The 26,204-nt window shown below is 41.2% G+C and overlaps 1 protein-coding gene across 2 annotated transcripts in view; it reads left to right on the forward strand.

Moving 5' to 3' along the window:
• The window catches only part of LPAR1 (lysophosphatidic acid receptor 1), a 72,639-nt gene that overhangs the window by 34,916 nt on the left and 11,519 nt on the right, over positions 1-26,204 (forward strand). For both annotated transcript variants that reach the window (XM_071730361.1, XM_071730362.1), the window contains exon 3: positions 2,085-2,832. In XM_071730361.1, the coding sequence (XP_071586462.1) occupies positions 2,085-2,832 (748 nt within the window). The remainder of the gene's footprint in view (positions 1-2,084; positions 2,833-26,204) is intronic.

The following is a 26,204-nucleotide window of genomic DNA, read 5'->3' on the forward strand; positions in this document are numbered from 1 at the left end:
GCATCCAGGTATTCCGACAGAGAAAGAAAAAACAGAGCATTCACATAATTAATGCAGATGTTGGCAAGCTTTTATAAGGGCCACTAATTCATTCCTATGACTTCCTCTCTCCCTCAAGGGTTCTTATACTTAACCTGTTATTACCACATGGTCTTTAACCAAAGAATTAAAGCCAGATGTCTTGTAGCTCAGTCCCCCTTTGTTAAATATCCCTTATAAATCATTTTTTCTATGCAGCAGAAAGATTCTACGTGAGAACTTTTTAAAATTCTTAAATAATTAAGGCTGAAAGGTTTCTAACGTAAGAGTTGATGTATCCTAGAGGAACAATAAAAGTTTTATAGTCACTGTGCTGAGAAATGCTATTTACTCTAGCTTTTTATTATCCTAGGTCTGCAAATGTTTCTGGTTTATGTTTTGGTTGGATGTAAAAACATTCGAAAAAGACCTTGCTCTTTATCATAAATCTAAATGTCATGTAATGCATTTGGGATGTGGGTTGAAAGTTTGTCTGTTGCTTTATTGGAATTAGCTTAGTTGTGTTGACAAACAGAAAAATGAAAGGAAATGGAAGTAGCTTTGTGCAATTCTAAGGAAATCTTGATCAGATACTATTTTCATTTGACTCCAATTACTAATTCTGTTTCCCAATTCTGTATATTTTTGGTTTCAACATGAAGGTTAGGTTAGCTGTAGCCTTTCTTTCAGCATGGCTGGAGCTGTCCAAAACATGGAGTTTTGTTTGGGTATTTTAATAAGAAATTCTCATCTCTTAGTGTTATTGATCTGTTCTTTGATTGGCTTTATTACATGATTTCCTGATAAAACTGCTCCCCTTTTTAAAAAAATCAAGTTTAGTAGTAGAGTTTCACACTCATAAAAGCAGGGTGTTTCGAACCAGATGTCCTGGGTCTATTAAAAGGAGACATTTTTCACGTGAGCTTCTTGGTTGTTGTTTTAATTACTGTTTTTATATCCTCATTGTTAAGCCACACTAAACAAGGAACCAGGATGTTCTTCAGAGTGTTTTATTTTTCTAAGGTTTGCCTTTTGGGTATTGCAGTTTGAGTAAGTAATAATAACTACGGAAGGAAGCTCATTAAGCATTTACTTGTTACCCAACAGTTACACACAAACTTGTACATTCTAGTGGAATATAAGGCTCGTTTGTTGCAGCTGTAGCTGTGCTCAGCTGAGTAGTCTGCAAGGAAAATTAATCATGTATTCCTTGACATAGCCATAACAATACTTAATCCAAGAAATAAGGTTTGCTGTTTTTACACTACTTCTGTCAAGTACTGCTTTTCTGATTTTGTGCCTCACTCCTACTTCAAATTGGAATAATCCAGTTCTGATGAATTGTACTTAAAAGTGTATTTCAAACCCTGTGTAATAACAAGGCTAATGGAAAAAATAATACTTATTGTTTATAAATGCACTTCATGCTTTATGGATAGACATAGCCCATGCCCCTGGCAATTCACAGTCTTAAAACACTGATGATCTTACTTTAGGGTGTTTTTTCCAGTTTTTGAGACAAGACAAGATGGAATGCCATGTGTGGAGACCTGAATGAGTCAAAACTTGCTGAGAAATTTAATACAGCTTTCTTCTTTTTTTTTTTTTTTTTTTTTTTTTTTGAGGAGCTCTTCTTTTAACACTTTTTCAGCCAAACAACAGTTTTAGGCACTGATAACAAAAATAAGGTGCCCTGCAACAGAATTAGCTTTTCTTTATTACAAATTGCTTGCCTTTTTCTCTCAGTGAATTTTTCAGCAGGTTTTCTTGCCCAAGAAGCTCATTTGCTGTGCAACCTACAACTGTATCAGAAATCATGCTAGCTCCCAGAGTAGATGGAAGCATTTCTGGTTGTTTCTAATCTAGTTGCTGCTACTAGACTCCCTAGAGCAAATGTTTGCGAGTTGTGGAATTCCACTTGGTCTGAAAAAATAAATTTGTTCTGAAGTGTGTTCTGTTTGTGTCCCCTTCCCTGCTCTCTCTGTGTGTCTTGTCCATGGAGGCAGTCATGTGTTTTTAGTTCTGATATCATTCTTTTTTTCTTTTTTTTTCCTCTCTTCTTTCAGTCCACAGCCATGAGCGAACCACAGTGTTACTACAACGAGACCATTGCCTTCTTTTATAACAGAAGTGGAAAATATCTAGCCACTGAATGGAACACTGTCAGCAAGCTTGTAATGGGACTGGGGATTACTGTCTGCATCTTCATAATGCTAGCCAACCTCTTGGTTATGGTGGCTATTTACGTCAACCGGCGATTCCACTTTCCTATTTATTACTTAATGGCCAACTTAGCCGCTGCGGACTTTTTTGCAGGGCTGGCCTACTTTTACCTAATGTTCAACACAGGACCCAACACTAGAAGATTGACTGTAAGCACCTGGCTTCTCCGTCAGGGTCTCATTGACACTAGCCTGACAGCCTCTGTAGCCAACTTGTTGGCCATTGCTATTGAGCGGCACATTACAGTTTTCCGAATGCAGCTACACACTCGGATGAGCAACCGGCGAGTGGTGGTCGTCATTGTTGTTATCTGGACTATGGCCATCATCATGGGTGCCATACCCAGTGTCGGATGGAACTGTATTTGTGATATCACTCACTGCTCCAACATGGCACCACTCTATAGTGACTCCTACCTGGTCTTCTGGGCTATTTTCAATCTGGTCACGTTTGTGGTCATGGTGGTCCTATATGCTCATATCTTTGGGTACGTCCGCCAAAGGACTATGAGAATGTCCAGACACAGTTCTGGACCTCGCAGGAATCGGGACACCATGATGAGCCTCCTGAAGACTGTGGTCATTGTGCTTGGTAAGTGCTTACTATACCTTCCCTGTTTTCCTCCCTCTGTTTCTTATCAGGTAATATATCAGGTTCAGTAATGCCTATCCAGCTTCTAGGAAGTCGGCAGCATTTGGAAGACACTAGGAAAGGCAGGGGCAATAAGAACTTCCAGCTTTCATTACTGTATTGGGGGTTTCAAGATTATTTTTGGAAGTGGGTGTCAGCACCTTGTTGCCCTGTAACATGAAAGTGATGAGAAATCCACAACCTCCAGGTATACAGTGGTGCTTTCTTGCAGCAATGCAGGTTTAAAACCTGTTGCAGCAGAGTTCTATCCTGTACAGAATGCCTTTTGTCTTTGAAGATGCCAAGACGCTGCAACCTGTGATAAAATAATCACAGGGAAGGCTCCATCTTCCACTGAAGTGCCTCTTCTCTTGTTTGCTACCTGGAAGGTGTAGTGTGTATTCAGGCAATATTCCCATGTCTGAAGAACAGTGAGGGGCTACAGGCTATCAAAGAAAACAGTTTGCATGTTAAGCAGGACTGTATATACAGTTGAGTCAGTCAGGTCTGCAATGTTGGGCAAATCTGAGTAGCTACCAGTGTAGCTAATACAGCAAAGTAGCATGTGAGGCACTGCTCAGGAGGTGCCTAAGCTTCAGGGCTTGGAAAACAGGGAGACAAATGAGACCAAATATCAAAACAGACAGAAAATTACTGTCTTTTTGTGGATGGCTCTTTATGGTATTTGGGTTTTGTCTGGGGCTCTTGGTTTCTTTGTGCAAAAGCACAGCCGGAATACTGGGTGCCATTCTCTGGTGATATTCTTAGAAGCTCTTTGTTGCTGCAGATGACTGTGAGCAGGCAAGGATGGTGCCAGCTGACTCCTTGTCCCAGCCTATGTTTCTTCCTGTGAGTTTCTCCAGCACAGTGCACACTTCTTGGGGCCTTAGTACTCTGTTGCATTTGCTCTGGTAGTCCATAAATGCAACTGTACACAGTCTTGAAAACCCCAAAATTAAGTCCCAGTTCCTGATTTGGCATCCTGATTTCCATGCCTTTACACCACATAGCTTGTGCTTTTGAGCAGTCACTCTCTGCACATGTGCTCAGAATACATGCAGAGCTGCAACTTGCACGTTTGCAGAGAGCTGATGTGAGTCACTATGTCAACTCATGCTCGCTTAAGAATATATGTGTCTTTCTGACTAACTTGTAATCAGCACGTGAACTGCGTAGTTGACTTGCGTTCAGCCATTTATAAGTTGTATTCCTACAGGACTTGCTGTTATCTTCAGGGAAAGAATCTCCCAAGTTTTGTGAGAAAGGTTTGTAGCAGTGTGTAAAAGCACTTCTAACTGCCTGGTGGGTTGGAGATCTGTCCCTTCCCACTGCTGTGATCCTTCTCAGAAAAGGCAGTGAGGTTATGAACACAAAGAAAACTCAAGTTTCGCAGTTTTCTTTTTGAGAAATGTAGCCTTGTTTTCTGTCCTGAATGAACTGTTCATAACAGCAGTGGACTTTTCCTGTGGGGAGCAAGACTGGCTCACACTTGAAAAAGTGGATGGGAAATAGTGAGCACTTAAGCTGCTGCAATGCAGAATTGTAGGAATAAATAAATATTCACTGAATAAATAGCACGGAGCACATGACAGCTTATCCCAGGTACATACGGAACTAAAGGTATGTATGCAGCTGGAAGGGTAGGTAATGACAAGGACCCTCTTGCAGTCTCCTCTTAGGAGCTGAGGTCACAGGGAAGGTGTACAGGTCACCCAGTGTTGCCTCAACAGTAGAGATGTACAAGGAACATAAAGTAGCCCTTGTTCTTTTAGTTTTTTTCTCCCTAGTTTGTACATTTTTTTCCAGATTTTGCTCTGGAATCTGTAGAAAAAGGCCAAAGGTTAAGTAGATTCAGTCGCTCTGGTGACTCAAGCTGTGCTGCTGATGTAGTTCAGTAGTAACTCTTGATTTCTCATTGGGACTATTTGGAACAAAATTTTTTAGGACTGCAGGTAGAACATCTTGAACCTTTCTTCAGAATTCAAGCAGAACCTTATTTCTCATTATTGGTGCAGTTAAATTCCTTCACACATTCCTTCCTTGTGCACATACTCTGCTATAGTACTTCATCTAAACTGGATAAAATATCATTTACAGAGAAAGGTGAGGCATTATTATATTAAACCTGTTTGAAGAAAGCGAAGGCAATCCCTGGCTGTGACACAATTCATCCTATATTTGGATCTCACACGTCTCTATTAGTTTGAAAAGGCAGTTTGTTTTTTTTCAAAGCAGTGTGGTTTCTTTGGTTGGAGGAGGTCAGTCAGAGTGTAAAGAGGAAACAATGCCTTCACCTCCTTACCACCTGGGAGACAGTTGCAAAATAAAGATGGGTGGAAAACAGATGTGGGTTTGTTTTGGGTTTTTTTAATAATTAAAAAAAAAAAAAAATCGCCTGCAGCCAAAAATCAAGACCTGTGGGCAACAACAGAGACTTAAAAGTTTGTCAGGGTGTTAAACAGAGTGTTAATGAACCATGAGAAATGTTAATTAGTTGCCCTCAGCTCACAAGTGCCATCCAATAATATTGAATTTGCATTTTAATTGAAAAAAAAATAGAAAAAAAACCACAAAAAACCCACTTGTTAGGCAATATCTAGGAATGGTGTAGTTAACCTGTTGTTCAGAAGTGTGTCCTGCTCTTCTGGTACTGCTTTCAGTCTGGTTAGAAGTCTGGTTTAACATTTTCACGTGGGAAAGATTAAACTGGTAAAAGTGGTAAGGGCATGGGGCTGCGAGTTGATCTGCTTCAGCTTTGGAAAGGCAGAAGATGGGTATTGTAGACTGTTGCCCGGAGCAACCTGCTAAATGTTTATCTGGCTTTTTCTGCATCAGTGAACTTCAGTAGCATACAGGTAAAGACCCCCTGCTTTCTTTAGTGTGCAGATCAGGATAAAACATTGCTGTTTGAGGCTGAAACCAACTTTTTGCTGGAGGTGGAGAGGGGTAAGGGAGCATTTCAATTTATTGTTAGGATCTCTGTCCCTCCTCCTCGCAGCTCAGTCGGGGGGGAACTAGTGTGTGTCAACCCACTTAAGAGAAGGCAATTCCTTTTGGAGGAGGAGGGTGCCTTGGGAACCGAGGAAACACATTTCTGTGAGTCTGAGTAGGAGCACTGGCAGAGGGAGGCAAGCCAGTCGTCATCTTTAGGACCTTTGTTGAAGTGCTGCCCAGCCATAAGTAACCCCCTTTGACTGGGGCGGCAATGAACTGTTCGTCTGACTTTTAAACTTCCATGAACGGGTGAAGTCGGCCTCCTGGCCGCAGTCCCAGGCCAAGCCTCGCTGCAGCAAGCCGAAGATCATCTTTTCCTCTTTTCCCCATTCACGCTACGATTCGAGGGGCGGGGGAGGGGGATGGGGGGGAGGAGGGCATTAGCACAACAGCTTCTTGTTCGTTATCTGCTCCACACCGCCTGCCCTCCTCTCGTCTTTCTGCCGTGCTCCCGGAGCAGAGGAGCCGCCCCGCAGGAGGTGCAGCCGGGCCGGCAGCGATGGGTTCGGCATCTGCGGGGCAGGGGCAGGAGCCGCCCCTGACAAGGGGGTGATTGTGCCGGGAGGGCCGCGGGGTGCGCTGGCTGGGCCGGTCGGGGTCTGGCACAATGCGTCATCCCAGAGAGCGGGTGGGATGGATGCTGCTGAGTCCTAGGAACAACTCAAAACCAGAGAACATTTATTTTTTCATTACTATTATCATTATTTATTTTTAAATTTATTTAATTTGGTTTTGTCTTTTTGTTGTGGTGGTTTTTTGTTTGTTTGTTTTTTCTTGAGTAAAAATGGAGTGATTTCATAATTGAACCCTTTTTTCTTTTAACAATGCTGCTTTTGAACTCTTTCAAGAATTAACAAGGAACATAAAGCTCTTTTTCTAGAGTGTGCCTTTCCTTTGTGCTGGGACTAAGGCTGGACTAATCTGGGTACTGCACACAGCCATCACACCGAGCCTGGTTTGGCTTGCAGCTCAGTGACCCTTTGCCTTTCACCATCACGTTCAAATGAGCAGTCACAGGAACAGGCAGAAAGGTAGCAGACACAACAGCTGAAAGGTAGCATCCTCTCTTCCATCCTCCACATTTTTTAGATCTTACATTAGAGGACAAACTGAACTGGCAGCCATAGCTAGACTGAATGCATTTGGCTGGACCAAATGCAGATTTGGCCCAAAAATGGAAGGCAACATCTAACTGCTGATCTAAGAAGCAGTGAAAGCACCAAAAGAGGATTTCTGAGCTCAGGCTGAAAAAAATAGCTCCATGGCTTGGAATAAGTCATGACAGGATAAGGTCTTTTAGAGGTTTTTATTTCTGCATTTTTAGATAACTACTGTTTTACATAATTTCTATTAGAAAGCTGAGCTGTATGCTTTCCTGCAGAAATACTTCTTAGACACCCATCTTTACTTAGTCTTGTTTTTACAATGTGGATAACTATACCTCCGTAAGTTTTTTCATTCTTCTCAATTTAGACATTAGATTGTGTGATTATGACACTGAAGTTTTATTACTGAATTTTCAAAAAGAATAATACTAACAACCCTTCTTATATGTATTTTATCAATCCTGCCAATTAGCCTTCTGTGCTAGATGAGTTCTCAGTGGTGTTTGGCACAAATCAGTCATGCTTGTTGATGCAAACACCACAGCTGGCACCCAGGACATAGAGAGAGCAAACAATGAATTCACCATTGCTCCCTTTATGTTTCTGGGAACTAAAAAGACACTTAGGCCTTTCCTATCCGTAAGACTGTCCACTTTGGAGGAATATGGTATATTCTGTAAGATCTGGAAACTAACTTGGTTAAAGATAAACAAATGAAGGTTCCTTTTATATAAACTGTTTAGATTTGAAGGAGTCTCACTGTGTTTGAAGACAGTCCCTTACTTGTATTATAAAAAGGCAATAAATGCAAGGAAAACATCTGGAAGTTCAGTATAAACATCTGCAAGTATGGAACCTCTCAGCAACAGCTTTTTTTTGTGCTCTCTCTTTCTGCCACAGTTATAAATTGCATGAAAAAATTATTTTTGTACTTTTGTAGCTTTTCTTTCACAGCTAGGTACCAACTAGGGATTTGAAAGCAGCAAATAACTGTGGTAATGCATGTGTCAACAGATGCTATAGCCAGCAGTTAAAGCAAATAACTATGATAATGCACATGAGTGTCAACATAGATTGGAGCCATACAGTTAAAGCAAAGTGTGCTATTGGTAACTTTAACCTTTCTGCCTCTTTGACTGATATGCAGCATTTCATTCTAAGATAAAAAATGTGAAGCTCCATAGAGTAAATGTTTTAAAAGATGTTTCTAATAACTATGCTGTCTCTTCTGGTGTGCAGTCTGTGCCTTTCCCACCTTCCTCCCTTATGCAGTAAGAGCACTTGATTTTTCAGCACAAAATAAGGTTGTGGGATAGTGCTACAACACAAGTGTCAGCACCTGGTGTTTTACTAGAGGCATGTCTTTGTTTCCATACCTTCTCATGCAGTGTCATGTGTTTAACCTGGCATGGCCTGTCTTCATCAGCCTCAAATCTTAAGGTTTTGACCTTCCTTTGCCTTATTAACTGTATTTCACTAGTTGGTCCTGGGCCAAGATGAAGATGACCCTGTATAGACAGAACTTGGTTATGGCATCACTTGAAGACCAGTAAACCTTCCCTTGCCCATGGAAAGTTATTCTGGTGGGCCAAAGCAAACATCAGCCCTGGTAGTACAGTGCAGATGATAAGACCATCCTTTAGAGAGGTCAGGGTTTCACTTTGAGCCTTGTGACTGAACAATGACAACTTCACCTATTCACCTCCTCCTCGAGGAGTTCTGTTGGTTTGAAGAGAACAGAGCTGTCCAGGAGCATTTTCCCTGCGATGACTGAAAATGAAGATGTTCTCCTAACTTTGAGATATTCTTCCACCAGGTAGTGGTGGCCCTGGTGGACTAGCATCCTTTTTTTTTTTTTTTTCTGTGGCATCATTACATTTTTCTTAGAGAGGTGGGCTGGGTGGCAAGATCAGGCTGATGTTCAGATGTGGGCAGCACATTTCACAGCTTCTGCTCTGGAGGTGGGAGAGTGTGAAGCCATAAATATGAGGTGACCCTGTGGCCAGCACAGGGGGCACTGGTTCAGAGTCACCAACCCTGCCTGACCCCTGCATCTCAGTAATGTGTCTTGTGTATTGATTTAGTCCTGATGGAAAACCAGGGCAATAAACTCTGGAACTGGCGCTGGCAATACGAGCCTGAGCATAAATGACTTTCTGTTCTAGGACACAGGGTACAGTTGTGTGCGGCCCCAGTGTCTTTAGATAAGTATATTTTAAAAGTGCATAAACTGTGAATTTAACCCACAGTCAAGTAAATGGGAAATTATGACTGATGACCATAGTCTAAATGAAACAATCCTCACAGACTTCAGAAGATTAAGAGCTGCAGTGTGATGCCAGTACTTTCAAGATGTATCATCAAATATTTCCATGAAGAACTGAAGCCTGAATGAAAATAATTTTATAAGTTGGGGTTTTTTTATTTGCATCTCTTATCCTACATAAATTTTGATGGCTTGGATTTCTTTCCTTTTTCTCAGTAGAAGTCCTTAGGAGTAGTTGTGATTGTTCCTTAGAAGTTTCCTTGGAGGAAAAAGACATATATAGTTTGGAGTAGAGGTGGCTTGCAGGGTTGTTAACTACCTATAATATTTTTTGTGGGTTTTGTTTTGGTTTGGTTTTCCCTGCATGCATCTTAATGACATTTCAGTGTTGACTTTAAAAAAAAAACTTACTGAAAAAAATTGTACATTCCAGTTGCAGGTGGGAAGTCTTCATATCATGACTTATTTTTGTTAAAAGACTTCATTATGAAATTAGTCAGATATAGCAACAAAAAAATAGAATTTTAATGGTGTCTGTTATCCATAACAAGTTGGCTAATATTTTATGTTTGTACATGTAAATGTCTGTGTTCTTATTTTTTGGACAATTGTAGTTTGTTTACAATATTAGAAAAATTTAGCTTTTTTAAAAGGAAGACAAATTTTCACAAAAGACTATTAAAAATCAGTTGGTTACATTACATCAGCAGAATGGTTTTCTGCTGTTATTTAAAATAATGGGAGACCTGAAAACTTGCTAAAGATTTGAGCTTTAGTTTGTAAGTAATTATGTAGCAACCTGGGTGTGTCTTACATTTAGACCCTTTGGACTTCAGGATGTTTCTTGCTTGTTTTTTTAATGCTGCTAATAAGAACAATACTGTGCTGCTCTCTGACACTTAATCTGACTCTGAATCGCACTCATGGATCATTTTAGTTGTCATTTATAGTCCTCCAAATTAATTCTAGTTATCTTTTGGAATTCTGTCTAGTAGCCTCAAACCAAATCTCTTCCCAGAACTGCTTGGCTGGTGAGGATAGTGAAAGGAGAATTAATAAGGAAGCACAGCATCTGGAAATTACACAGTGGTCAGTTTGTGATAAAGTTCACTAGGAACTTTCTTTTTTAAAATGAGCCTCTGCAAGCTCTCCTGGCTGAAGCAGAAGTTACTGTTGCCTTGGATACAGGTAGCTCTTTCTGTTAGCCTGGAGATGTGTTGGGAGTTTTGTTCTGAATGTTTTGTTTAATATCTTTATTGACTTTCCAAATTAAAATTACTGCATCCCTTGTTACCTTGGTAACTGTCTTTTCTCTAAATTAATACAGATATACCTGTGTAAATCATTGTTTCATGCTGGGGAAAGCTTTTGGAAGTTTACCCCTCCTCTCCTCCTTCAATTATAAGTATTATTTATTTTTATTTGAGATCCTTTGAAATTGTGCTTTGAGAAATATGCATAATTTCCCAAGGTGGGAATGTGGTGTTTTTTTAATTTGAAGGGGCAAAAATCAACCTAGTAAATCTATTATTTTACACACAATGGAAATGAGGCCTTGCTTAATACAAGTCTTTCCCCTAACTTTGGTATAATTTATTATCTTTTCAGGAAAGGAGTAAATCTAAAGGGTGAAGGAGAGCTCTCTGTGTTCTTCCAAGAATGGCGAGAGAGGGATAAACCTTAAGTAGTTCTTGGATTTTACTTATATTCAGCTTTTGCCTAAAAATAAAATAAAAATTTAAAAAAATATATAATCGATTGCATAGGTTGTCTCTTGTTTCTAAAAGGCTTCTAAAAGTAATCACAGTGACAAAAGTAGGTGTTCTTAACAGGGCCAACTGAATGGTTTTTTTTCCTTAATGAATAATAGAATTTGGAAATCACACCCTTGCCCCCAAGCAGTAGAATCCAACTTTTTCTGTTGGATCCAGGTGAAATAGCAAACTGCTAAAGAAGGAATGAAATTCACTTAGTGAAAATCCTTACTAAAACAAGATTAGTTAGTGCCATATCTCACGCTGCCGTCTGACTCCGTTTAGCAGTGCTACATTCAGGAGTGAGAGCACTCATCAAACTGGGCCTCTCAAAAATAGCAGATGGGGACACGTTGTGGGACATTTGCTCTAACCTAATGATCTTGGTAAACGAGAGAAAAGCTCAAGGCCCTGGGTAGAAATTATTACCGAGGAAAAAATTTGAAAATCAATACATATAGGAAGACTTATATGTAAAATGTAAGCACCTGACGAAGAGCTGTTGATCTTGGAATTTTTGAGCAGAATTTTTTGAAATAGAAGATGAGAATCCATCTTTTAGAAGAAGCAACAATAATGCTTTTGGAAAATGGCTGTTTGCATGGTGACATTTTTGTCCTTTAGAAAGCATAGTGTTGCATGAGAAGTTTGGTTCTAGATGTTTTGTTTTATTTCATTTCATCCCTGTTTAAATTCCATTCATCTTCACATAAAACTGATACATCTCTAGTAACTGCTAAAGCAAAGCCTTTGCAGTCTGGAAGGTCTGGGGTAGCACTGATGTCCAGCCTTGTGTTTTCTTCTTTGCAATACCATTTGTTCTTCCCATGTTGCAGCAAAAAACACTCACATGCGAAGCTGAACTTGGAGCTAGACCTCAGCTTGAGAAACTACATGAACAAACATGCCAGATGTTCACTTGTCACACTGCAGAACTACATTCAACGAGGCACTGAACAGCCATTTGTTTCCCTCTGGAAAACACAGAGAACAAGAGACTGTTTTGTGGGAGTGGGGCTCCTTTGTGTGCATTGGTTCATGGCACATGAGCAGTGAGTGAGTATTCTGGGCTGTTTTTCTGGAGTGATCTGTGAAAACAGAAGTATACAATTCAAAACCCCAAGTTACTACTGCCTTAATAGTTTCGGTGAGACTTGGCTCTTAATACCAAAACACAAAGTTAGTGCTGGTGGAAAAGCTTTCAGAGACATCTGAGATAGCAGCTGGTCAGTGGGATGGGAAGTGTTTGGCAGTAAGTGACAGCCTTCAAACAACAGCTCTGTGCCTCCCTCCTAGTCCCAGCGTGAAAAGCATGTGGAAGGAAATGCCTTAGTTTATGCAATTTTTAATAAATGTATTTTGAACCTGAATATGAAAGAAAAATGTGGTTCTGAGCTCTTCTGGATCTGGCTTTACTAGCAGAACAGATTCCTATTTTCCTGCTTTGTAGGAATATTTTATATATATATATATATATATATATATATATATACTATACAGTGGGCGATGCTGTCTCTGAGCTCACAGGTGGACCAACTTTTTTCTCTTTTCTTTCAGACAAAGATTTTTCTGTCCTTTTCAAAAAAAAACAAATTTCACCCTTTCCATAAGTAAGTTTCTGCAACATACTTGCAGATTTGAACCCCTTCTTTAAAGTTGAAATCAACAGCAACAGAAAATCTCTCTGCCTCTTTGCCGTTCATATTTGAGCAATCTTCTTGCCATTCTTCCACTTTTCCTAGCCTAAAAAGTCACTGAAGTTCATTTTCCTTGTATCCAGGTGGAGAAATGCTAATACTGTGCTTAAGCATGCTACCTGTGCATGTGGCAGGTCCACTGGGGACACTGGTCCTTTCTCATCAGTGCCTGGAGAGCAAGCAAAAGGACTGAGCTTGTAAGGAAGGTCGTGACACTTGGGAAGCTATGATATAACTTTTTTACCTCTGAAGTGTTTCTTTTCCATGCCCAAGCGTGCTGCTTTATGAAGTACTGGAGCAAGGGGAACTGCTGTAAGTGAAAATACTTGTTTTCCAACTCCACCAGCAAACAGGAGGTGTTTAGCACCCCAGGGATGAGTGCTTTGAAGTTTGAGGGCAGGGTGACCTCAGGTTCTGCAACTGAGGAAGTGAGAATTTTGTCTGTTCAGTTTTACATGTCCCAGACATACGTGACACAGGGCTGGCCATCTGCTGCTGTGGGCTGGTGTTAGAACAGGCTCTGTGTCTTGCAGTAGGCTGAAATAGTAATTCCTTGGTACCAGTGCTATGATGCTGTACTTTTAAAAGGTTCAGGTAAATCTGAGGGAAGAAAGAGAGAGAGAACTCCTGTTGCGTTTCTTTGTGTTGAAGTAAGTGCTGTCTGCTTGAGTAAAGCTTTTTGCATTAATGAAAACACTTGGTATTTGAGTATGAATTTGCTAATATAATCACAGATACGCAAGGATGGTTAAGATTTTTTTAAAACAACATTCTTCATTAAAAAAAGTCATCTTCTGAAGACGAGGAAGGTGTTTCAGCTGTTACAGGCAGAAAAAGCTGCCAAACTCCTGCATTTAACTTCTTTTCATGGAAATTGTTTCCTCTGACCCTATACTCAGTACCTTCCTTGTTCTCTTAGAAGCAGTTTTGGGAGCTGTTTCCTATCTTCTGATATTGATGTAACCTCAGAAAGAACTTGTTCTAACATATGGCATTGATAATTCTCATCTCCCCTCGTTTGAAGTTTCTTTTAAGTGCTCACATTTTACTTTTTTAGACCTACGAAGAGTAATGTAGAGATGAATTTTCCAAGCAGAATTGTACATACAGAAAGAAAGGAAGAATACAAGTGTAAATCTATTTCATATTTGTAAAATGGTCACCACTTTCCTCCATTAAAGAACTTAAAATTGAAAACTGTAGTTCAAAAAGAAAAAACTAAGGAAAAAAATTATATATAAATTAAATGGTTTACCTATGTAATTGGATTTCCTTGATGATGTGTTGGAATCATTTATTTTTTTTTTTAATGCTTGCCTTCATTAGCTGCCAGAACAACATATTCAATGACATACTTCCTACTATGACTGCCTCCTGCTACATAAGATAAAAAGGGGCAGTGGGAGCTGTGCTGGCTATTCCCAAATGGGAGCAGTTGTGCTAACACCCCAAAAAAAGCCAGGTACCATGCCAGGGTCCTGGTGTCACATTCCAGCCACCCCCATGGCTCACTGCCCCACACAGCCTGCCTGTTTCCCCCTGTTGCAACTGCATTTCCACCAGCTCCTGTCAACTGGGAGGAAAAACTTCTGCACGATTACAAAAAATTGATTTCAAACCTGGAGCAAATGAGAAGGAACAAGCAGGGTTCTTACTTATCTCTTCAGCTGGGTTGTGAGGGTTGATGAGTCTGGTGAATAACAGCACTAGAAACTCACTGGTGTTTGACTGTTAATCAGCAGCTTGTACTACCAGGGTGGGTTACAAGCAAAAATTTCCTAGCATAGCCATGAGTTTGGGTGCGTAACTTAAGCAGTGAGGTGTCTACCCCCAGATTACAACTGTTTAATGGGGAAATATATTTCTTTCAATACACAGTGAGAAACTATCCACTTTAAGTGATGTATAAAGCAGCCCCTTGCTCTCTGGCAAAGCTCCTGCATTTAACTTCTTTTCATGGAAATTGTTTCCTCTGACCCTGGACTCAGTACCTTCCTTGTTCTCTTAAAAGCAGTTTTGGGAGCTCTTTAAAGAGTCACTTAACTTCAGGTTGTGAAGAGCCTCATGGGTGGGGAAAGGAACAGGCTGAGGGGGTTAGTCATGTCTTCTCTGCAAACAGAAATGCTTAACAACTACCATCTGCTCATACCATACTCTAGAAAGCAGGGTGAGAATGATGTGTGGCCGTTTCTAACCCCTGCTTGCACAAGTCAAAACAGAAATTTGTGATAGAAAAATTGTTTGTCTTGAGCTGTCAGACCTGCAAAGCGTGTCTACTAGTGTTTGATGTTCAAAGTTGTATCAGCAGGACAGACCATCATGTCCTGGGTCCTCCTCTGGAGGCAAATAGTGAAATGGAGTTCAGTGCTGACCCGGAGATCCCTTGCCTTTGCCATGCAGGTGCCCCAAAAAAATTAAAGGTAAGAGTTTCAAGGAAGCCAAAGAATATGAAGGCTGGGACAGCCGTCCCACCCTATAAAAAGTCTTGTGTTTTTAATTTCCAGTGGGTGAAGTCAGTGCAGAGAGATATTTTGGTCGTTAATTTCTTAATGAAAAGCCCATGATCTGTATGAGTTTCCTAATGACATTAGCCAGCCTCCCCACCCCAGCAGTTCTGTGCTTTACGTGCTGCGGCACACAAAAACAACTGCTGTGTATTTCTGGAGTTCTCATTTGAACCTCTTGAGCTTTGCAAACACATATTAACAGTTTCTAAGATCAACACTTTGCCCTTCCTGCTCCCTGGAGGAATGGTAGAGTACATCACGAGACCATAAGCTGTTCTTCTACCTCCATGCTGGAGGTGAAGGTCCTGCTGACACCCTCAGGTGTTTCAGTCTCCATCCTCCCCGTGAGACTGAAAAATTTCTATCCTCTTTTCTACATGTAAAGGAGATTGAGAGGTCATGGTCCACATTTTAGATAGTTCAGAGTTATGCTACCATTTTTGTACTTGCTGCTTCACTTCATGTATGGTGTCTTAGCTAAATATGGAATGAATTAAAAAAGGCTTACTTGGTAAGGTAGTCTTCTGCTGTAGGCTCTCGTACCTGTGACTTGACAAGGTAAATTGGTTGGACTTTAATTTGTGTTGTATTTTGTTTCAGAGTTTGGCCACACGTAAGATTAATTTGGAGCATGCAATTGTGTTTGCTTTTTCTTCACTGTTTGCTGGTTCATACCAGGTGGCACTTAGGAAGCTGAAGAATCATTTCCCAAGAGCATGTGCTGACTAAAATTCTTGTTTTGAAGCTGAGGACTCAATAATTCATATTAGAGAAAATGAGATATCTCTTACTGATAGGCAAGAGTGGAAGAGATGTAGTGCTCTGGTCACTCAAGCTGATGCACATTGTGAAGTATTGAAGAAACTGGTATTTCCAGTAGTGCTTGGCTTAGTTTCTGAAACTGCGAGTGCTCCATGAAGATTTATGAATTTGTTTCAACAAAGCTTTTTAGAAGTATATAGCAGTGAAATGTATTCATCGTTCCTTAAAGACTTAACAATTTCTTGTTACTAGTTCAATACATGTGCTTGTTACATAACATAGGAAAATGAAGCAACTTGGATTTTTGCTTGTTCTGCTTTTTTTTGTTCTAGTGCCAGAATAAAGGGTGATATGCAGTATTTAGCTCTAAACACATGTAGATATGGGGGGTTTCCTCTTTTGTCTTTCTCAGGCACACTATGGTCTTCATGAGGTCTCTGTTGAAAAAGCCTGTCAGTTCAAGGTGAGGAGAGAAGATGCAGACTACCAAGAGAGCTGTTACTCCAGCAGCTGGCTCTGGTCCCTCCTGGGTTTTGGCAGGGATTCCTGCCCACGCCATTCCCATCCCAAGGGAGGCTGCTCACCTTTGTAATGCAAGGAGAGGAGGTGCACAAACTCCCTCTCCTGCTTTGCCCCTCAACATTGCTCTGCTTGCCCCTGTTGTGCACTTTTGCGTTTTGCAGCCTGTTCCCCCAAAAACCCTTCCCCTGTGGAGAAGGAATGTTGTGGGATGTAGGTGTAGGGGTTCTGGATGCTGAGGAAATACCACTTGCTGCTTGCTTGCTGCTTCACCTTTCAATTGCATTTTGGCTTTACTCAACTTTGACGAGGAGAGAGTAATATCAGAGCGTGATAGAGCTTCATGTCCTTACAATTGTCACATGCATACACAAAAAAAGGCAAAAGGGTAATAAAAAAAAAAAAGGCATTGTGGGTAATAGCCTGAATTGCACTGGTACACAATGGGGATTAAAACTGGGCCCTCACTGAGGATAATTAGCATCTAATACTTGGCTGTTTAGCCAGTGTTCTGCACAAAATGAGTTGTGCTCATTTCTGTCTTTCTGGCACAAAAGCTTGGCTTGGTTCAATCTAGGGTGAGGAGGGGTAAATTTAAATAAACAAACAAAGAAGACTAATTAACTGGAAATAATTAGCATAGTATTGTTTAGATGAACACTTCAGCTTTCAGTCTATTAGTCTATCAAATTCCCCAGTGCTTGTGTGTGATGGTGTTAAAGAGCAGAAAGGCTCTCAGACGCTCAGCACTGCCTTGCCTGCCCCACTGAGTAAGTGTGAGAGGTGTGTATGAAGCCCTGTGCACTCAAAAAATGTGACCTTTTAAGCACATTCCACACAATGCTGTAGTGATTGATGCCAACAACCCATGAGATTTTCCTTTTATTTAGATTTTTTTGATTCTTCACCCGCCCTCCTCCTCCCCTCCCTCTGTTCCCAGCTATCCACTCCCTTTCTTTATTTATAACTTTATCTCTCTGGCCTTGCCCTGTTCAGCTGGCAAGCAGCAGCAGCACCTCTGAGAGCCAGTCCTGCCATCAGGATGGTACATGGGAGCATCAGCTTTGGGAGGGAGTGGCAGGGCTGTTGCATCTGGGACCACCCTGTCCTGCAGCACCAGTGGCCCTGTCCTGGGAGCCTTTTTCTCATCCTCCTGGATGAGAAAAGCCATTTAAACCTGTTTCCAGAAAGCGAATACACCTTCTTGCCAACCATTGTCATTGTCATAAATACCCAGGGTAGGGATATAGACTCCTGGAAGAAAAGCAGTTTTAGGGCTTTGTCCTGAGATTTTGGAACTAGACTGTGAAATAGAAGAAACACTTGTTGCCATTTCTCAGACTTGAAGGAGAGAACTACCTCAGTTGGAGTGTTGTGGAGTACCTTGCCTGCAGAGCTATTTTGCCTGCAGAGAGGCCTTTTCTTCCCAGCTTCCCTGACTGGTGAGGTCCAAGGGAGCTAGGCACAGGGATGCAACAAAGTCCACTGTGGCCACTGACAGGCACAGGCAATTTTACTTCTTGCCTCAAGAAGTACCCTCTAGTCTCAGTGGAGCCCAGAGACACCAAGCATGTCTGGGACAGGTCTTCCTGCACAAAAGTGGTTGGAGCTACAGAGAACACTTTTTGTTCCAGGCACCCCAACATTTTGCTTGTTCTAGAAAGCCTATAACCCTCAGCACTCTGGGAAACTCAACACCAAAAATACACTTTAAAAAAAATTTTTATTTTATTTTAACTTAGTTGCCACATATTTCCAGTTCCTAAGTTCTGGACACAATTTAGCATCAGTAATAGAAGAAGTAGATTGCACAGTCAAGGCCAGTCAAGGTTTGGTCCAGAATGAGATTGTACCTGTTTCAGTAATCCCCTTCTAGGCAGTATTCAGCCATTAACATAGCCATTTCCCAGGATGCAGTGCATATGACAGTGCCTCAAATTTCTAGCATATCCTTCTCCATTTAAAATTAATTGAGACCTAGATCCAGATCTGTTTGAAGCACGAGTTCTGCACTGGGCTGTTTTCACACCAGTATTTCACTACAAATATTGCTTAAATCTTGAGAAGGGAAAAGAACCAGATCTTAAAACCTGGCCTTGACCTTGAAAAATATATTAAAACTCTGAGCATGATCAGCTCATAAATTTTGTGCTTTGTGCCTTTCACTTTGAAACAATATACATTTCTGTGAAAAGTTTTAAGAGTGGCCTTCTGCATCAACAGGCTAACTATCAAGTGTTACTTTTGACTTGGACAATAGAGTGTATTGTGCAAAGATGTCTCCATTGCATATTACAGTAGTGCATATTGCACCGCTGAATGCAAATCATCCAAAAATAACAAAAACAACTGAAGAAAATATTGTACTTGCCAGGGGTTTTGTTAGAGAAGCGTTAGCATCTTTCTTTTCATTTGAAATTTAAGTTCTCTTTTGTGTTTCTTTAAGTGTCTCTTTTGCTGCTGCAAAGAGCAGGAAGAGCTGAAAAGAGGCCCCTGAATCCATCATTTCATTGAGCAATTACTCAGATGTATGAAAGAAAGCAAAGACCACAACAAGAACAGAAAAAAAGTCATCATGGGGAGAAGGCTTCTGATACTGTTTTAAAGAGTTATGGTTTTTTGCTCTTAAGACAGTAGTGTTAGTACAGTGCATAGCAGAGGCAGTAGTGTCCTGATAAAACAGGCTATAAAGCTGCATGTATGTGATTTTGCAGGCAGCATTTTGCAATAGAGTGGTATGTTGGAGTTCCACATGTGCTAAAATCTCTGAGAATAAGAGATGTGTGACACTGCATCTTGAAACCATCTCTTTCACTTACATCACATGAACTGACCATTTAAAAAAAAAAAAAAAGTCAACATGCTTGAAAGCTTGGAAGTTTCTTTGTTTAGACACCTCTATCTTTCATGCCCCAGAAAAAAAAAGAAATCCAAACCACAAAGTGCTCAGAAAAGGCATTTTAAAGAGCTGTGAGAGAAGAGTTGCTAGGTTAGCAATAGGTTCAGAAACTTCCTGAACCAGAAAGAGAGATATCAGTAACAGAAACATCTGGAAATATTTATTTATTTGCTAGCTCACTTCATTGTACGAATTGTTGTTTAGATGGACAGGACTTGTATTAGATTATTTGCATCATTTGAGAATAAAGGGCATGTATGTGTATTGCCATTTGTGCCCTCGGTGTGAGGTTCTTTCAAAGGATCCTTTGTTGCTGTGACCACAGCTTCCTTCTGTGTGGTATGGTCAGCTCTGGCTCCAGGACTTTGCTTAGAGTTCACCAGTGCTCAAGAGCTGCTAAATGTGCCTTGGAGCTACACGTGATGCGTTGGCAGGAGCTTCCTGCAGTTGTGTCATGTTCCTGAGTTATCACAAGTGCTTGAGGAAAAAAACCATTGGCATAGATGATGGGTCTGTACTGGGAAGGTGATCCCTCAAAGTCTGGTTATAGCAGTTTCCTCTGAACCCCAACTGGTGGCTGGAGTAGAAGGTTTGGGCTGGGGCTTAGGTGTACCCCCAGTGAGCAAGGGCTTTACACATTGACAGTTCCCAAATGACTCTCCCTGGAGGACCACTGTGAGTTGCTTACTCTCTGAGTAAGCCACAAGTAGGGGCTGCTGTGGTTCCTTCTGGTCTCTACACATAATTTTCCAGGAAGGGCTCACAGAGTCCTGTCACTTTCCTTGGCATAGAGGCACACTGGTGTTTAAAAAATCCCAACCAGTTCAGTGCCTCGGGAATTAGAAAATGCAAACACAATGCCCCAGTGGCATTAAATGATTTCAAGCCATGTGATAACAACATGCTTTTGAATAGCTGTGTAGTGCTGAGTCAGAAACATCACTACCATTCCTTAATTCACACTGCTTTCCTTCTCTGTGCTTAGCATATTGGAGATGGTTTTTTTTAAGTATGAATGTTATCAGAAAGATTACCTAGGAATTCTAGCAAGGAAGCGTTTTGTCAGCAAGTTGGTGCTGCTGGTTATTCTGCAAAACCCCTGTGGTTTGGGCTGCTCCAGCTGTTGATCAGTCAGGAGGAGAGCAAATTCCACATCTAAGTTTTGTCAGTAAGGAGGAGGGTGGCTGAATTGCAACCAGGAATTACATCTTGACCATGAAGCCCACCAACCAACCCCAGCAGCTCAGATGGGATCCTAACATTGTTGGCTTTGCAGAATGTTTAGCCAGTTTCAGACATTAGATTGGCCAAACACAGATGAAATTATCGGGGAGTGAACTCCCAGATCTGCCCTGCACCTGTACCTGTATTTACCCCAACTTCATATGCCAGCATTGCATCCTTTAAAACAACACAGCTGATGAAACCTGCCTTCTCTGATAAACGCTGTTTAAGGCAGGAGTGTAGTCAGGATAAATATAAACAGTGAGTGTTTTCAGAAAATATGTGCCAGAAATACATGGAATCATCAAACCAGAAGCAGGTCAGTCTTGAAAACCTGTCTGGTCATCACACTGTTCCCAGCCCTGAACTGTTATGCACATAGAGCACATGGGTCAGGGCAAGCCCAAGCACAAATACAGATGAGGTGGAGAATGGATTGAGAACTGCTCTGAAAAGAAGGACTTGAGGTTGCTGCTTGCTGAGAATCATAGTGTCAGGTTGGAAGGGACCCCTGAAAATCATTGAGTCCAAGCTCAACATGAGGCATCAGTGTGCACATGCATCCCAGAAACCCAATCATATCCTGGGCTGTATCAAAAGAAGCATGGCCAGCAGGTCAAGGCAGATGATTCTCCCCCTCAACTGCTCTGGTGAGACCCCACCTGGAGTACTGTGTCCAGTTCCGGCGTCCCCAACACAGGAAGATCATGGAGGTGTTGTGAATCCAGAGGAGGGCCACAAAGATGATAGAGGGCTGGAGCACTATGAGGACAGGCTGAGAGAGTTTGGGTTATTCCGCCTGGAGAAAAGGGTCTGTGGAAACATTAGACCAGCCTTTTAGCACCTGAGGGGGGCTACAGGAAAGCTGGGGAGGGAATTTTTTCCGGGGTGTCTAACAGTAGGACAAGAGGGTATATGGTTTTAAACTGAAAGAGGGTAGTTTTAGATCAGACATTAGGAAGAAAATATGTACTGTTAGGGTGATGAGACACTGGCAGAGGTTGCCCAGAGGAAGCTGTGGATAACCCCTTACTGGAAGTGTTAAGGGCCATGTTGGATAGGGCTTTGAGCTACCTGGTCTAGTGGAACACATGGCAGTGGGATTAGAACTAGATGATCTTTAAGGTTCCTTCCAATCCAAACCATTCTATGATTAATGAAGTTATAGTTTTAGGGTTCAGATGCCAACTATCTTACAGTTTTTACTGGTGTCAGTAAAACACTATGGCATCACCATATGACCAAGGAAGCTGAATGCTGTGTAATTTTGGAGGAGGAACAAGAGACAGAAAATCTGTGCTCTTCTCCCCGTATCATTTGGAGAACAGCTAGTAAGAAACCAGCAAATCTGAAGCTTGTTTGGCTCTTCATTTGAGCTACACAGTAGGTGGAAGTAGGGGCTCTTCCTTCAGGACTGAAATGATCTCTCTCTCTTGCTGCTTTCATCACTAATTTTGCTAGATTGGCTTAGTTATGGCCACTGCTCTGAGCTCTGCAGAAAAATGATGAGAAGCCAGCCAGTATCACCAAGGGCTTTAAATGAAGTCCAGCAACAGCTGATGTGAGTTTCAATCAGGGTTCCTCCTTTAGGCGCCTCCCCTACGCCCTGTACACACGGTTGCTTTTGGAATTTACCTCATTGTTGACTCTTCCTTTTGTTGTCAAAACATTTTAAAAGAAAATGAGAGCAGCTCTGATTGCCTTTTTTTCTAGTGTGTGGCTGAATAGTTAAGGGGTTTAATTCTCTTCTGAAGAAGAAAAAAAGCTGTGTGTTTCTTTTAGAGCAGCAGCTTGGAAGCAATTACTTTGCTGAGTAGAAGGATTTTGAAAACAATTTGCTTACAATGTAGTAATTGCTTTTTTGCTTTTGCTTTTTTTTTAACCCAAAAATTCCTCAGTGGCAGGCCTTTTGCCTCAAAGGTCTCAGTTATCTCACAACAGCTTTGTGTTTCCTTTAGGTGCAAGACCACAGATATCTGCTTAAAAAACAACTGCATAAATCTTGAGAATTCATATACCAGTGTGGCTGTCCCAGGATAATCTGACTTAAACTACTGTGAGCAGTGCCAAATTAAAATATCTGAATGATCCTGCAGGCACTGTTTTGGGTGTGTGCTGGAGGAGAAGTATTCTGTGCATCTACTTTAATTAGCAGGCATTGCAATGAAATATATTTCCTGTGTCTCCAGGTTCCAATTCCTGGGCATGTGCATTGAGCAATACTAATGAGCTCAGCTTGTCTTGCTTGGTACTGTAGGTTTGTTGTTTTTTGGGTTTTTTTAAAATAGAGCAATTTGGAATCTGTCAGCAGGAATTTGAGGAGGTGTCTTTTTTAAATCACCATGGCCCTGTTTCACCCCTTCTGCAAATCCACTGATTTGCTGTCTTCTCAGGAGGTATCTGAAGGTATTCCTGATGGAGGCTGCCATGATTTGGTAGCAGCCCTGATCCTTCAGTTCCTTTAATCAGGAAGCAATGGCTAGTGTTACTCTAGTTAGGTTTTCCATTTTGCAGCCTGCCTCTACTCTCAGAACCCTGTGTTATTTAAAGCAGAAGGATGCAATACAGTAGATGGCCTTGACCATACTGAGACTTTTTGAGGAGTAATAACCTGTGAGAGACATTTTGTGGTTTTCCATGAAGAGAGGATGGAGGAAGCTTTTATTCTGGAGACCTGCTTTCCATGCCGCCCTATGGTTTGTGACTGTTTTTACAACTGCTTCTGCAAGTCAATGGAGTTACAACTTCTTTGGCACCAGGCTCCCTGCTTATATGCTGTTCCCTCTCTTTGAGTAGACAGCTCAGCCCCTTGTCTAGAACCTGTTCTCATGGGGTGATCAGAGCAGTGCATGCTGCAGAAATGGGGTGAGCATATACCCATAGCATGCAGGATCAGTCGGAGGGGATTAGAGAGCTCTAAGGGCCATTCAGAACATGGAGAACAAAGGAGGCTTGCTTTCTGGATGCCTCTGCTTTGTCATTCTCTGCATGCATCCTCAGGCTTTCCAAGTGCAGAGCAAATGCTTTCACAGGTATCTTCTGCCTCTGGCAGCCATTGGTGTGGCCTGCATTGTATGTAGCTGATCTGCCACATCTGATCAAACTGATATTAATGGTTATTTTTAAGGATAGAGTAACTGCCCTGCCATACATAACAGTGATGTGAATTGTTACCAGATCACCTCAGTCCACACCTCAGAGAATTGTTTAAAATGTCTGCTGTATTTGGAAACCCTGTAGATGGTTTCCTTTTCAACTGCTGAAGAGTTTACATAGAATGGCATCTAAATCCCTTCTCCCTTGAGGACAAAAGTCCCTGGCAAGCAGAGAGTGTTAAAAGGGAAGAATTTTCCCCTCTCTTGCCCTGCAGAAGTGACAGGCTCCATGGAAATCTGTGGGCAGTGCCTCCCTAAACACAGCCACAATCTCTGCCCTCTTCTCCATGTTGCTATGAAGGACAAGACAGCTTTGCCTTTAGTCTGAAGACAGATGACAATAGAAAATAACAATTGTTGTCTCATTTATTAGTGATATTAGTTCAGTGGGAGCAGTGATGGCTCTTTCATGCCTAGCAGCAGAAGACCCAAGACAAAAAGCTGAGCTGCAGCTAAGGCATGCTGCCGGGGAGGCAGCAATGTTAACACCTCTTTCTTCCTTGCTTGGTAGATAGGGGCTGGATTTAGATGGCTTTTGTCTGGTGCTTCTCATGAACACCCCTGAAACAGATGAAGGTGGCTGGGAATTAGCCCAGTGCTGGTGTTGAAAGTATTTCAGTATTCTGCTGCAATACAATTGCTCTGTGTTGCTCTTTTATTAGGTGGGAGTAAATGAGCCAAAAGAAAAGACTCAGGGCCTTTTTTTTTCCCCTCCATTATTGTTCCTTTTTATCATGGCCAAAATCTACAGTCTTATAAAAGACACTGGAGCAAACTGTGTGCCAGAGGTCAAAGATCCTCAGAAACATGCAGATTGAGCAACCTTCAAAATAGCATGATAGTGCTCTTTTTTGTGGTTTCAGAGGCTATTTATATAGAAATCTTTAAGCCACAATGACGCAGGATGTGGTACTAACACAGTAGCTGAAAGGCAAGTGCTGCTCTTGGACAAGTTTAGGTGCTGTTCTTTGTTTAGCAGGGTTTAAATTTAGACAGGAGAGAAGACTGCCAAAGGTAGAGCCCTGTTCCCAAAACAGCAGGATCAGTTCAGGATGCCAAATCAAACTCGCATCACTGATAACTGCGCAGAATGTAGGGAAACTCATAGTGAGAGGACGTGTCACTTGTTGAACCTAGAAGTAATTTCAATTGTTAAACCTTTAAGTGGATGAGACTGAGGTTTCCTCATTTGTAGTGATGAAGGTGTTTAATGCATTATGAATTTTTCCCTTGTTTTGGTTTTTGCCTACTTATGCTGTCTTAATGACATAGAACAGATCTGTGCAGAGCATCACTTCCCCAGTAGCTGTGCTCCCAGTGTTTTCCACAGCTGTGTACTAGTGAGAGGAAGGGTTGGTTGAAGACACACCTTTTTTTCTCCAGTATAATGTGCAGTTTGGCAATGTGATCCTTGTGGCTATGAGTTGAAATAGAGGCTAAAAAATTTATCAACTTTGTCTTCTGCATTTGCCTGGAGACTTTAAATCAGTATAGATTCTGTAATGGTAAATATGAAGGAAATCACAGAGAAGCTGCCTCTGAAATCCAGATATTTACCACCAGCAATGAACCATTCACAGACTCATTCACTGTATTTCCCATTTGAAGTATGGAAAATACTGTCATTACTGCAGTAAAATGCTCCAGGACAATAAATGCTACTTGGACAGGGAAAGAAATACCTACTATACACTCTTTCAGTACCTCTACCTACCTGATAATGTTTTTAATGAACCCAGCAACTGACGCATAGAAGTTGATAAAACCACTGATCTTTCATTCTTCCTGACACCTAACAACTTACAGTATAACAGCATCTTGTCCAGCCAGGAAAAATTCAATGTTCCAAAGGGAATTTGAGGCATCTGTGAAAACCAAGAGGTAGCTTCATCCCTTTAAACCATATGTCGTCTTCAGCATAGAAGTATAGACCAAAAGCTGTGTTTTATGCTCAACTTATCAGCTTTATCTAGATAGATTTAAATGAGTACATATAGAAGTAAGTGCTATAACCTAGAATTTACCCTCCCGATAAGCTGTCAGTGTATACTTAGCACAAGCAAAATTTGGTGGTTCTTCACTCAGTGCTTCTCTTATGAGAGCAATGCTGTGTCCATCTGCTGTCCCTCTGTTTTCTCATTGTTATGTGTAGACACTTTCTTCTATTCACTGTCTGGTAATAACATAGGAGAAAAAAATTTTATTCCTATTAAGGAAGCAGATCGAGGCTAATATTTTTATTCTAATATTATTAGATTTGTCTTATGTAAGAATCAAAGCAGTCCTTTACATATTAAATTGGATCCACCCATGCTTCATTTGGAAACTTGTGTTGCAACTGGATCTTATCCAAACATAATAGCAGTAACGCTTAATGTCCTTAACAACAAAAGAAAATACAATTAAACAACCTTTTGTACCAAAGTTGTTCGAAATCTGCTAAGTGAACT

Source organism: Heliangelus exortis, chromosome Z (genome assembly GCF_036169615.1).
Source record: "Heliangelus exortis chromosome Z, bHelExo1.hap1, whole genome shotgun sequence".
Taxonomy (NCBI): domain Eukaryota; kingdom Metazoa; phylum Chordata; class Aves; order Apodiformes; family Trochilidae; genus Heliangelus; species Heliangelus exortis.